The following is a 14,839-nucleotide window of genomic DNA, read 5'->3' on the forward strand; positions in this document are numbered from 1 at the left end:
CAGTGTTATAACACTCTGCATGTAATAAAATAGAAAGCACCGCTGCAATGCCATTACAGAACAGGGTTGCTGGAATGGTAAAGCCAGTATGTAATTATAATGGGATGTATGTTTTCATTTAAAAGAGATGAATTTATATTTAAATTAAGCCAGCATCTCATTTTAAAATTACCCAATGTTAGTGATCACCCTAAAATTTTGTCACCTAGCTTAATTTATCATTTAACACAACATCTCTGAATTCTGTTCTTAAGAAACTGAGATTTGATAGTTACCACTTCATATGACACTAATGAGAAAGTTGTGTTTCTTTTAGTTAATTCTTTACTGTGCAAACAAATGTCTATTAGAAGGGGCATGAACACTGATTCCAGATCTTGGCTTGAAATACTGTGGTCAGCCGAACAATCGTACTAACTTCACACCTTAGGGCTGGAGTAACTCTTAGAATGTGGTCATTGCCAACTATTCCCTGGTTCAACTCTTGAGATTCAAAATGCTCCTCTTGACACTTCCTAATCCTGCAAAACTCTATAGTTAGGCTACAATAAACTTGTATGTGACTTGTATACAAGGATGTACACGGTAGAAATATTTACAATAAAACATTTTTCAACATTTGAAAAGGTATTTCTTCTCTTATTTAGTTTTATTAGTAATATTAATTTTTAAAAATTTTTGGCAAATATTGTTCTCCAACAATATATTATTATAGTGCCTGGGAAAATAAGCACTATTCAAAGCCCAATTGATAAATTAGAATGAAAATTATCTCCTGTTAAATTTTGCCTCTATTACATCAGTTGTAACTTAAAATATTTCTAAGGAAAAATAACTCCAAAAAGAAATACTGGGTATACTTCAAATAGTCAAAAAGCAATGCCTAAAGAACACTTTATTTAGGAATTTGCATAACATAGCCAGCAGGGGGTGCTGCAAACGTTCTAAAACGTTAAATATCACTAAAGAACAAAGCCCTTGATAACTGGGTGTTGCAAAACTGTTCTGTATTCACTTTAAACTATCCCTGGAACTTAGAAATTAGAGCTTAGGATGCAAGAAACTGTGGAAGATGTAAAGCAAATGTCTTCCTAATTTTCTATGTTTGAAATTGAGGACACAGGGCAGGTTCTTCTTCCTTAAGAAATAAGCAATATAAATGTCATTTGTATGCACACATCAAATTCTTGCCTTAAGTGACATCACAGCTACATAAATTTCCTCTTTGTTGTTCTGTTCCATAATCTTTTGTATTGAAAATTCTTTTAGCATGGAATCACTCCAGAAAGCATGCCCCATAAATATCAATTGCCTGATGTGACTTAGAACAGCATGGGAAGGGTATAAATACCAAATGTGAAGATTTCAGAGAAATGGACTGTCATAGTGTAAGAGAGCACACACATATGTGTGTATGATCTTTTCTTGTGTGTACTCATGACGAATAAGCTTATTTCAGATCATGTTTCATTTTTTCCTTCAAAAAGAATGTTCCATTCTTCATTATCTTCCACAATTTCCATGCCCCTGGGAAGCACTGATGTCACCTGGGACTTCACTAAGTGCTTGTCCACATCATCAAGAGTCTGCTATAAATATGTCTCTAATACACGCACACTCTGTGTCTCCCCTCATGGCTTCAGACGGACATGTTGTGACCTCAGCATGCAGGCAAAAACACCAAAACTCAAGGGAAAGGGAACCAACCATCATTAAAACACTTGCTATTTCCCAGAGTCTACAGGGTGCATATACTTCTTTGTCAAAATGGAAGAGTTGTACGTTTCTATGTGGGACACAAAGAACATAAAACAATCCGCTAAGGACTGACTCCTAAAGCAAGCTCTAAATGTTTCTGAAGCCTCCCCCACTCCACTTCCTACTAAAACATCCCACCGCTGTCATCATCACTTTGTACCTTTTGACCCAGTCACTGTGCTGGCTAATTTTATGTCAACCTGACACAAACTATTGTCATCTGAGAAGCGGGAGCCACCACTGAGAAAATTCCCTCGGAAGACTGGACTGCAGAAACACCTGGAGGGCATTTTCTGAAATAGTGGCTGCTGTGGGAAGCCCAAGCTCATTGTGGATGGGACACAGCAGGTTCTGAAGGCTGGGGTTACAGGCAGATGCTATCACACTAGGCACTGGTATGCTAGACTTTTCATCGGAGCAGAAATAGCAATTTTCACCATAGTTATAAGCTTAGCTTTCATTTATCCTTTCCATAAAGAGACCTAAAGCTTGTCATCTATACCCTAATATAAATGAGTGAGGTCTATATAGACCCTTTTCTCAGGGGCCACAGTAGATGAGTTTAAGGCCTGGCGTCCAGATTCATCTCTTATGTACAATGGGCAACAAACCTGTTCCTATCAGAGCATCATGTTTCAATGTCCTATAACTTCATCAATTAAACTGTCCAATGGAAGAACAGACTTCAAGATTCCTCTAGGGAATGTCAGTTACTTCCAAATAATACTTCCAAGATGTCTAAACGTTTCATTGGCCATATTAGATTAACCCTGAGTGAACCAGTATTTGAAGTGATTACTAGCTTTGATATTTCAGAAATGAATACCCAATCATCTACATCATACTGATCAATTTGAGGCAATTATTAGAAGTATCCATTGGAAAAAACTAATTAAGCCTTAACTGCTTCATAGCTTTTCAAAATAACTATTTTGAGAAGTGATGTAAGGCTTGACTGCTGTGTTGGGACTGAAGGCGGGCGGCAAATGAGAGGCCCACAACACAAGCCTGGCTGCCGGGGATCTTTAGCTATGTGAGTTTTAACCAACTTGCCTAGAAGAGAGAGTTTGGAGTAAAGACCTCCTACCCGGATTTGTGGCTGTCGGGACAGAACCCCGAGGGCACAAAACACCTAAAGAATTGCCAGCAAGCCACGTGGGTGGTAGACCCTGAGAGGGAGAGGCCCTTTCAAACCGCCATGCTGCTGGGAGTTGACCTCCCTGGAGCCCACACACCAAGCAACCGGACCATGAGCGCCAACCTCCGGCCGCTGTGCACTTGTCCCTCCAGAGCAGCCAGCCTTGGCGGGACACCATGATCCCACTGAGCGGAGGCGGGCTGGGGCTGGGGGCTGAACCACCGGCCCATGCCCGCGGCCGAGCCCAGCCCTCCAGAGACCCCAAAGGGGCCCAGCACGAGCCAGGAGCTCAACCCGTCGGAGGGGTCCACCCCAGAGCACCGGGCGGGCGGCGCGGGCGCCGGGCGGCGGGGGCGGCGGGCGCAGGACTGACCGCCCCGGCCTGACCTTGCTTACAACGCTTGGCTAGCCGCAGCCGCTCGGCGCTGGCCCCGGCCGGGGCGGGCTGCGTGGGCGCCATGTTGCCGCGCCGCACAGGTGCAGGTCCTCACAGACCCGCCCAGCCTCCCAAACTGGGCCGGGGGCCTCCGTCTTCTGTGTTCTCACTGGTAGGTAACATTGGATTTCACTTCAGTTTTGATGTCGGGATTTCCGCGGGGGTCAAAGGCTACACTTGGGGATCTCCCGCCTGGGCTTCAAGGTGCCTCTGGCTCCCGCAGCCTTGAGCATCCCTGCCCCTTACACTTGCCCCTTCCTCCCTACATGCCCCCCCACCCCCACCCCAGGACCTGGGCTGTGGCTTATGGGCCTCAGATCCAAAGCCTTTATGTTTTTGTGGCATTCTGTAGGCATCATTCTTTAAAGAAACTGCTCGGATAAAGACAAAAATAATTTTATTTAAAAAAAAAATGGCAAAGGAAGATAGCGTTCATTCAACAAATTTTGTTACTACAAATTCTTGCACAGAATACAAAGAGGGATTAGTTAGTGAGCTTGAGTTGTAAGGCCATTTTTATTGGTGGGATTTATTCAAGATACTACTGCTTTCGTCAAAGATACTGTGAGTCGGCTAAATCTTTTAATTCAAATGCCACATATTTCTCGCTGGCCATTTGTGACCACATCACCACCAAACAATGTATTAACCATGAAACAAGTTTTAAATACATGCATTTCACTAGAAATAATGCCAGTTCAGGCTTTGTCGCCATTTAACTAGAAATCTCTTCTGTACTAGAATATAAATTTTAATGGCAAATAATTTTGAAAAGATGGCTAGGAAAATCACTTTCAGGCCATGCATTAAATTTTGGCATGTTCATCTCTAGCTTATCCTCACTGAGACTATTAGCAAGCAATCCCAAAGGTTCCTGATACATAAAAGTTCATAACTTTACAGAGGGAAACATCTGTACTGAGCCCCGAAAGGCCTGGGTTAAAGGTCGCTGGCCATGCAGCCGTATCCCTAAGGGTGAAGGCATGCTCCCAGATCGATTTATACAGGCAGTTTGTCTGGGAGGCACTGCTATGTAAGTCCTCTGACTTATTATTTCTGCATGGCCTCATTTATTTACAAAATGTTCCATGACATAGAACTAAGACTAGAGCAACCTGAGTTATCAATCGTTGCCTCTGAGCAGCTTTTAAAGTCATTTAATGTTGTGTCATAAATCTTGTCAAGCATTGTGTTACAGAGTATTAATACTATTGTTAATAAGGATTTTGAGGCAACTTATCCCTCCATAGGTTAAACTGACATTAAAATTTTCAACTTTCCTGGCTTTGCCTATCTAACACTGAGATTACATGTATGAGCCAACAAGCCCAACAATAAGTCTTTTAGTCACTTAATAGTTATATTAACTTTAGCTTTATAGCCCTTAAGGTCTGGGGCAGTAGTGCACACCAATCTGTAATCCCCAAACTCTGGAGGGAAAGGATGAAGTGTTGGATGTGGGAGGCCAGCCTGAGCTATAGAGGAAAACATTGCTCCAGGAGGAGGAAATGGGGAGCACAGAGAAGGACGACCCAGGTTTCATGTCATGGGACTTCCTCAAACTTAAAACGGACATAAACAGTTGTAAAGATTAAGTATGGTAATATTTAAAATGTGTAGCAAGTGCTAAAAGTGTTAAATATTACTAGAACTGCATGGATTTCTATGGGGAGAATTGTTTAATTGTGTGAATTTGCCACCTATGGTGGTTTTAGGATTTTTTTTCACTTCCCCCAAGTTTGTTATTTCCATTGCTTCTTTCTTACCCTTTTCAAACAAGTACTTGAACTGCCACTATGATCCAATGAGTATTAATTTAGAGTCATTGTACATCATAATTAGATTTAATTAGATATTAGAACAGGACAGAAATAAGATAACTTGGTTAGGAAGCCTGGTGGCTGTGTCAGAGCTGTTTAGAGATCCTGTTCTCCTCAGGGGTTGTTAGAGTGTCTCAGAGCAGCTGAGCTTGACTTTGGCACCACTGCTCATGGGATGGAACAGCGTGCACTTTTCTCAATATCTATCTGGGGAAAGGCAAATGCTGAAAACTGTCTTTATGATATTTTGTTTGAGAACAAGAATAAATTACCAAAAAAATGTTCTTCCTAAAGCCAAATCCAGGTCTCACTGAGCTGTGAGAATGCCTTCTCTCCAGGAGAAGTTGGCCACATTTTAAACCGTGTGCATCACCAACTCATAAACTGCACTGAATTAAGAAATGGCAGCAAGACACATGGTGATGTGGCAAAATACATCAGCAAAGTTCATCAGAAACCATACATTTGGAGGAAACATAGCAATTCAGTTCCCAAATAAAATAACATAAAATAAAACAACAATGTCCACAAACATGACCTTTGCTCAAACAAGATGAAGTTTGGCTAAAGTAAGAAACTATACAATCAACCACATTTCTCCCCTGAACCACAGATAACAGTCACAGGTCACAAGACAATTTGAACAAGGCTGAATTCAGTCCACTTTACACAGATAGGGGCTTTAAAATGCACTCACAATCTGCCCCATTCCCTCAGTCCTCACACTACCACCCTCATCCAAGATCACTGTTAGCCGGGCCATGTCTCGAAGACTTTAGTCGGCTCTAACTAGTTTTCACATGGACCAATGTTTGTATCTAATGTTTTCATTTTATTTTTTAACTTTGCCCGTGATTTTATTTTTCAAATAATGCCATTAGATTTCCCTTCCCCAAGTCCATGGGATTTTACTTGCCAAGATGTTTATGGCATCTTTAGAAAATGAACATATTCTCTCTTCTGTTATGAATTCAATAGACTTTTTATTAGGTTAAAAGCAATATGAATTTTAATATAAAGCCACCTATTTTAAGGAAATAGATGAATTATTTTCAGATCTGGACCTTTTTTCTCCTATACATTAAGCTGAAGTCAGACTATAAACAGAAAGTGATCAATAATAGAGATAATTGCAGATAAATGTGTTTTTGTAATACTTTCCTCATTCAGAAATAAAAGCCAGCTAAGCCTGGTGGCTCTTGCCCATAATTCCAGCATTTCAGAGGATGAGAAGGGAGAAATATAGTGAGTTAGACGCCATCCTTGGCTAGTGTAATTGGGTCAGTAATGATAATCAAACTTTCATCTTAGACTGGTTAAAACCTGATAGAAGTAAACTTAAGAATGCCTGTGGCTATTATTTTTTTAATATATTTTTCTTTTTGTTTTGGTTGGTTTGATTTTGAAACTGGGTCTCATAATGCCTAGACTAGTGTTGAACCCATGGACTCAACTCATCCTTTGGTCTTTGCCTCCCAAATATCTGGGGCTACACATGTATACCTACATGAACATTGTTTAAAAGGATTTAGATTCTTCCTTACAGATGATAACACCAAGTTTCACATAAGTTGTGCATTTACTAAGAAAGAAAACAAAATTATAATGATGCTTATCACACAAGCCCGGTACCCTGAGTTTGATCCATCCCTAGAACCCTCCTAAAGGTAAAAGGACAGATCTGACCAGAGAGTCATCCTCTGACCTTCACACAAAGACTGTGCACACAGCCCTCCACTCCAATTGTACACACACACACACACACACACACACACACACACACACACACACACGATGATAAATTTTAAAAAATAATGTTAATAAGAAGGAGAACATAGACTCTTTATTGAGTTAAGAAATATCAAGAGTCGGGCAAGGACAAAGGAGGGGCTTTCATGCAAACATAAATGTAACCATTTTAAAGATATTAAAAGGGCATGCTTTCTGTTTGGAATCTGTTAGTTTTCTGTACCAGGAAAATATACAGAAATCCAGTCTGAGTCAATCAACAGTCCAGTAAATCTCTGGGGCCATCACAACAACAGTGTGACAGCAATCACCTGCCACTCCTTATGTGCAGGTGATGAAGATGATCCTTTTTAGAGAAATGAGCCACAATGCTTCAGCTTGCTGGCTAATGCAATGCTTTGCTGCGTTTGGGTCTCTATTTCTTTTCATAAGGTAGGTGAGTATACAAAGTCCCATACAATGTTAGTGACTGCCTGGTGCCAATTCTCATGTGTGTCCCATTAGAATGAAGTCAGCACACATTAGGAGCTTCCCAATCCCATTCATATCAGGCTGGAAAAGCATGGACTAAAAGCACTGCCCCAACATCAGAACAAGATACTCCTGGGTGCTTACAGCCCAGCTAAGGAAGTTGTAAAATGAGACTGAGTTGTGAAGAAGAAAAAAAATCTAGCCTAGCTCCCTAATGTCTTCCTTTCATCCTTCAAATATCAGAATTAATGGAACCCCTTCTCTCAAGTTGGATGGAGATCCTCCCCTTGTTAGAGTCAACATTCAGCCACCACTGTGGAAGAAAATGGGCTTGATGAGTACTCTATATGTATACTATATGCTTCATATACTATATGCTTCAAGCTAATGCTATTAACATTTGCTGCATTAAAGCTAGTGGGAGCAAAAGTAAAATTAACAGCATACACATTTCCTGTCTCCAGGATGCTTGCACCATACTTCCCTAACACGGCTTCTTTAAGTCCTTTGAAATTTAACATAGTTTTTTTGTCTGAAACTTAAGCTTTTAAAACAGTTTTGCTGTGTTAATTTCACAAAAATTTTGTAAGAGACATTCCATACCTGAGACACTCTGCCTGTTGGAATCTGAGTCCCCATTACTGGAATTAGAATTATTGGAAGAGTTGTTGTCAACCCCTCCCAGAAGGGGGCGCAAGTGGCTTACTGAGACTTGTTCAATGAACGATGTTCCATACTTTCGAAAATACCACCATTCAAATATCTAGAACAGAAAAATAATGCGTTCATGACCTTAGTTCATATTTGTAACTCCAAGATACATTCCCTTAATATATGTTTTCTATTTCTGTCCACCTTTCAAATAATGTTTAATTCAGTCTAAGGTAAAAGATTTCAATAATTAACACCAATACTGTTTAGTTAAAAATGGTTTTTCTCTGCTGAAGAGTTGTTTTAAAAAAGAATCTATAACTATAATGACATGTAAAAGAATATTGTCAAGGTGTATTCCAAATTAGTTTCCTCTAAGTTAATTTAATATTCAAATAACAAAATCATCTTAGCTAAAAGACAACTCTATAAATGCATATGGATGACAGTTTTCCCAAAATATACCTTATAAAATGTTTTAATTCTTGACAGTTTATATTTTTGTAAAATGATACCCACCATAAAAAAAACTTAAGAAATGTTTAAACTGTACAAGTATGATTTCTTTTGAGAAATGGTGTTTCTGGCAAACAGAAGAACAAAGGGAGAGTCACACCTAGATGTATGCTGCTTGAGAGATGCAGGCAAGAGGATTCCTTGAGCCCAAGAGTTCAAGGTCAACCTGAGAACATAGTGATACCTGCTCTTAAAAGGGGGAAACAAATGGTAGTCTTTTCATGCTTGATGGCACCCATGTCCTGAAACTTACCACTCCTTCCTCGCCTGCTGAGTGCTATATAAGTATTTGCTGTATATCATGTATGTTTCTTAGTTCACAAGCTTCCTGGTTGTTAAGTACTTTGAACTCCAAAGGAGAAGAGAAATAACTGCCCTTGGTAAAAGACAACCCTGCATTACTTGTATGGCTAACTGAAGTCAGAGCTTCCTGAGCACAGGAAAAGCAAGTGTTCTTTCCACCTCTGCCTCCAGCTATTTCATGTTGCTCTCTCCATCCTTTCCTCCCTACCCTATCTAATCATAGTTTGTTCTTCCCCAGTCATATTTCCCTCAATAAAAGAAATTTAAGAATAGCTACTAGCTGGGCAGTGGTGGATCATGACTTTAATCCCAGCACTCAGGAGGCTGAGGCCAGCCTGGTCTACAGAGTGAGTTCCAGGACAGGCTCCAAAGCTACACAGAGAAACCCTGTCTGGGAAAAAAAAAAGTTTCATTATCTACTCTGGAATACACATTGGGTTATTATTTAAAAACGGGTGCTTTCTCACTTACATTCTACTGGATTAAAACAACAGGAAGGGAATATATGAATACCATTAGGAAAATAGCAGCCAACCCAAATGTTCCCAGTCATATATGGGATACCTTGATTTAATTACAGGGAGTTACTTCTCACATTGCAATGTTTAAGGAGAATATAGTTTGAAAGTTACATGGATGAGAGACTAATTTGTGTAAAGTAGGAAGAAAGCTCAAGACTGGTAAATGTTGGGAGCACAAAGGTCCTTGTGCCCACAGACCTCCAGGGAAGCCAGGAATATTAAGCATGCATGATTGTCCTCTCCAGGGAAAGGATATAAAACTTGTTTTTCCACCCAGAAAGCTGGGAATTGGAGGTGATTAGTAGCCTGGTGATCTGCATTATCTGATTAACCAGGTCATATCAAGCTCTCACAACCTGGAGCAGAGGTGGCTTAGTAGTCTAAATAACCCTTACTTTATCCATGTAACCAGGGGCTTCAGTAAGCTCCCATGACAAGGACTGGGGGTGACCAATCGTACAAATGATCTCTACAACATCTATCTGACTGAGACCACACCAGATCTTCCCTGGGCCCTTATGCTAATGCAAGCTGCCTATCTCTAAAACCCATCTTCTTGGAAGAAACTCACCTGGATTTGACTTTCAATATAATTATGCCTCTTTGTGATTATATTATACCAGCAAACATGTTCCCAAATTATACTGTGTTTAAATATGCTGGCAATAAACTGCCTGGCATCAGACTCTCTAGAAGTTTGATCCAGTCAGATGAAGTTGAGCTAAACACAATTTTCATTCTCACCTCTTCAAAGATTGGCTTGCTGCCAGCCATGATGCCTGCAGGGACCCCCACAGGTAAATATACAGATTATGGATCCATAAAGATGTCTGAGTCATGTGATTTATTTGGATACCAGTACCTTCAACCATAAAGTGGAAATCATATTTACCTTCAGGAGTCCTCAATTTTCATATCAGCTCAATGCAACGCACTCACTTCAGTGTGTGGCCCACAGTTAGTTCTCAAAAGTGCTAACAAAGTTACCATTTAATATGCCCATGGCTTGTACACCATACCGCCCAAGGATGGTGCACCTACGGGTCCTGCCAAGAGGTACCCTCTTTTGGCTGGTTGTATAGCAGTTTCCTCCAAAACAAAACATTTCTTCCTAGAGGGAAGATGGTTAAGACAAAGGACGAAACATTCCATCCTTCAGGCAAGCTCACTGGAACTCAGGAAGTAAATAACTCAGGAGCTTCCAGAAGCTTGAACTGACTAGCTTCACTAGGCCCCTTATTCTTCATGGTCATATGAGCAGTGATGAATGCTGAAAGACACTGTCAGACCGACCAAGCTGCCTGGAAAGGACACGCTCCAATCTGTCAAGTTGTGCAGTGTGTGTCAGGTATCCGTCTTTTGTAAGCCATAACCCATGCTGAGCTGAGCTTTTGGTGATACGGTTGTCTTTGAGTCATTCCTGCTCCTCTAAGTAATTTCTCACCTAAATAACCCCCAAAGGTTTGTTAGCTTGGCAAGCTTGACTGAAGTAGCATCCTTACTGGTCTGTCGTTGATCCTGCATCTGGGCTGATGGGATGCTCATTCACATTTCCCCAAGAATAGTGTTGTGCAAGTCTAGTCCACAGCTCAGGTTGGTGCAGCATCTAACCTATCATCTGGGTGTTAATAGAAATCATTGTGACAACGTAGTTAGTGCTCACCTCTGGTCAACAAAGCTTTCAAATTACAAGAGGTCAAAGGTTCCAAAGGCCCCCTTATCATTGGTCACAGGACTGACAGTGGCTCTCCATCAGTAGCAATGAAGTTTTTCTTCTGCTTCCCCCTGTGTTATGCTATTGGGACCTCTACTATGCCACAGTACACTCATTTTGGATACTGGCACCGCATGGTGCCAGTCTTGGATACTGGCACGTGCCAGACAACACGTGCTTGTCTGACCTTGCCTTAGTCACTAGGAGGTCAGATGCCTGCCTCGTGGCAAGGAACCAATCAGAAGTTAGCTGGTGGTGCTATGCTTTATGGCTCTGGGTGTGCTTTATGGACAAGTGCACAGCAATGACGCACAGAGCATAGCAACCACCCTGGGAGGGCCTATGGGCCATAACAACCAGTTGACCAATCAACACAGGGAAAGCCCTCCAAGCCTGGAGGCACACCAATCCTGAGCCTGTGTGTACCCCTAGAGACTCCCCTTACGCTGCCCTACAAGATCACTATGCAGACGCTTTGAGCTGTCTTTCCTAGCCATCCTCCATGGTGGGTGGATGAAAGACCCGAGCTAACATGGGGTTAGCTCATTAAACAACTATAATAAAGCCTCATGCAGTTTGCATCAAGCTTTCAACTCCACCTGGTGATTGGGGTGACCGAGGTCCTGGGCTGAGATCCTGGCGGCCTGAGCTTCCGGGGGTCTTACAATTTCATCACACAGCACCAAGTCTTCCTAATTACCCATGACTACCCCAGAGTTACAACACCATGTCCCTACACTAAAAGTCCATGCCACAGACCCACAGTACCCATGCGGTGCCAGTATCCATCGAATGCACAAAACCTCGAGATCTCAGATTCCTTACTTCCTCTAGGAGAACCACAGACCAATACTAAAATGGACCTTAAAGAACTCTGTAGGGAATCCACTCATAGATGAGGAACAAAGAACGTTCATCAAGATGCAGTGGCCTGACCTAAATTGCAAAGCTAATTAAGTTGTTGCTTAGCCTGAAGCTGCAGCTCTCTGCCCCTCTTTCTAAACCTCTTTATTAAACAAACAAAAAATAACAATGTGTCATTTAAGCCAGCACTTCACTTCCCTCTAAGTGTCCTCTGGCAGTCTCCCTATGCTTTCTTAGTTCTAAAAACCAGTTCAGAAGCAGTCTATCAAATGTGGCCAGCTAATTCAACCCAAGAGGAAAGTGACTGCAACTGACTGAACATTTGCATTAGATCACGAGGCCGCCCTTCTCAATAGACCTCCCTGCCTTTTTAGTGCAGAAATGACAGACAGGTAAGGACAGGTTACTTAATAAGTTGTTTGGGGGCAGGGAGGGAGGTTGTCTTCCCAGGCTTGTCATACATCAGTTCTACTGTCCCATCTGTGTAGAGGGGGCACTAGTATAAAGAATGACCCCTGTCCTTACAGTGTGAATCAAAAGAAAAGAAAGAAAGGAAAGACTCGAAGCTATCCCAAACTTCAAACCAAGCCCTTCAATTTGAGGCAGTAGCATGACAATCTTCCACATATTCCAAAACTCATCAGACTTCAGCAGTATTTTTAAAGTACTGAACAGATCCAAATGGGCAGATGGTGTTATTTAATGCACACATATTTGGTGTCACTTTGAATACATTTCCCTGCCGCATACCTACAGTGTAAACAGTAAAGCACTCATAAACAAATTTAGATTTTAAAATAGTTCTTAGACATGCTAGTTTAGCGGCCCTGACACACTGGGAGGGAGAAGTTGTCTCTCTAGTCTACCAAATAACTTAGAATTTAAAATGTAAAATTATGCATTTCTTAGCTTTAAAACTTTAACTCTCTACTACCCTTTCTCCTACCCATGCTCCATCCTTAGAGTAATACAGATTAAATAGGATTGGAATTCAAACCATCAATGGGGTGTGGCATTTAAGAAGCCAACATTGAGTCTATCTAGTTAATGGGCAAAACAACTCTTGATTAGAAAGCCAGGGCCGGCCACTTTGGCTGGTTATCTGGATTCCCTGGAGCTGTTTTCTAGTGTGTGTGATCAAGTCAGGGAGTACCCAGTTAGCATGGGAAGGGAACAATGGTGCAGTGATTCTAATGCTGGATGGAGAGCTGATAAGGAAGGACAGTGAACTAATTGCATATAGTCTAAATAAATAGCAGAATCATAAAGGTTTGGGGGCTGCTGTAGGTTTTTTGTTTGGTTAGTTTTGTTTATTTTAAAAAAGAAAGGCAAAAGGTTCACACACACTTTTGAAAGGGAAAAGAAACTATGAAAGCAGAAAATCTGAAGTTGCAAAAGTAGAAATGACCAAGACGCAACGCATGATGCCAAGATCCCAGGAAACAACCGTCCTCCCTTGAAAGGCAGCTTACTGTGTATGCGTGTGTGTGTGTGTGTGTGTGTGTGTGTGTGTGTGTGTGTGTGTGTGTGTGTGTGTTGTATGCCTGTGCATGTGGGTGCACTCACCCATGTATATACACATATTTTCTTTAATTAGCAAAAGGAGACTGTCTAAGTATATGAGATAAACCAAGGCAATTGTCAAGCACTGCAGTGACATCCATAACTATTTTTAGTCTCCCTTTGAATTTGTAAGTATATCCTTTTCCTTCATACTCACTGACCCTCTCAAAGTCCCTTCTTCACAACTCTGCAAGACTGATACCAACTGAAAAGAAAAAAGGAAGGAAGGAAGGTTTGGAGGGAGGGAGGAAGGGAGAGGGGAAGGAAGGGGGAGGAAAGGAAAAGAAAAAAGAGCAAGCAGCTCTCTCTTATGTATGCTGTGTTTATAAATTCTGTATAGCTACAGTGAGGGGTAGGCCTCCTGCTTCCTAAGGCTCAGCCAATCCCTCATTAGCCACCTGTTTCCCTAAACAGCTGTGGCAGCTCTGTGTGGAACTGACACTCATCCCCTTCCATCCTCAACTCTGGGCACCTGCTGCAAAGACTAAAAGAGGCAGTCTTCAAGATCAAAAGCCTTTCTTCGTGCATATAAATTCACTGGCTACGATTTTCTACTGTAGCATTCATTATTGTGGCCTGGAGATGAGGATCACTCTCCTAGGGCTAAGGAGGAGTCCTGGAGATCACTAAGAATGGGAGGAATTTGGTTGTGTCAACTCTCCCAAGTTGGTGGTTCATGCTGTGATGGTGCCTGGGCCTGGGCCCTCAGACTCTACAGGTTCTAACTGATGCAGTCCTCAGAATCCAAAGCAAGTTCCCCAAATGGTTCTGATGCAGCTAATTCATGCACTCACTGTATTATCTGTACAGCCAACTACTAACCATGCTGTTCAGGACACAGAGAATACATAAAAACACAAATATGGGTGCTGGAGAGATGGTAATTTAGAAAGGAAGAGGACAATAAATGATCACAAAATAAAATATGGTAAGTGTTGGCCTGTGTTCTAAACTGTCTCCTCCTAAAAACACAGTAGTCTTCCACTCTACCTCAGGCCTCCTTTAGAGGCCATATTTTTCTTCTTTTCCTTTCCCCACTTGGTCCATTTCTGTGAGTCTGATAGCCACCTTCCCAGGTAGCAACTTTAGTGAAAGCAGAATGGCATGGCAATGACCAGTGGACAATGCATGTGGTGGCATGGGTGGAGGGGACATGCCCTTACCCTACACACACACACACACACACACACACACACACACACACACACACACACACACGCACCTGCCAATGCTTGAGACAGGAGTGAAAGCTGGCCCCAGGGCCATTTGAGCAGGAGTGTTGCCCCTGCCCCTCACCATCTGCAACACTCTGGAAAGCAGGCCCTGCACTTCACC

At 41.8% G+C, this 14,839-nt stretch overlaps 1 protein-coding gene across 9 annotated transcripts in view; it reads right to left on the bottom strand.

Annotated features, from left to right (window-relative positions):
• Window positions 1–14,839, bottom strand: part of St7 (suppression of tumorigenicity 7) — a 234,027-nt gene that overhangs the window by 89,001 nt on the left and 130,187 nt on the right. For 7 of the 9 annotated variants that reach the window (XM_027389945.2, XM_027389946.2, XM_027389949.2 and 4 more), the window contains exon 3: window positions 7,976–8,135. The exons of the other annotated variants lie outside the window; for them this stretch is intronic. In XM_027389945.2, the coding sequence (XP_027245746.1) occupies window positions 7,976–8,135 (160 nt within the window). The remainder of the gene's footprint in view (window positions 1–7,975; window positions 8,136–14,839) is intronic. 9 annotated transcript variants of the gene reach the window in all.

Source organism: Cricetulus griseus (genome assembly GCF_003668045.3).
Source record: "Cricetulus griseus strain 17A/GY chromosome 1 unlocalized genomic scaffold, alternate assembly CriGri-PICRH-1.0 chr1_0, whole genome shotgun sequence".
Lineage (NCBI taxonomy): Eukaryota > Metazoa > Chordata > Mammalia > Rodentia > Cricetidae > Cricetulus > Cricetulus griseus.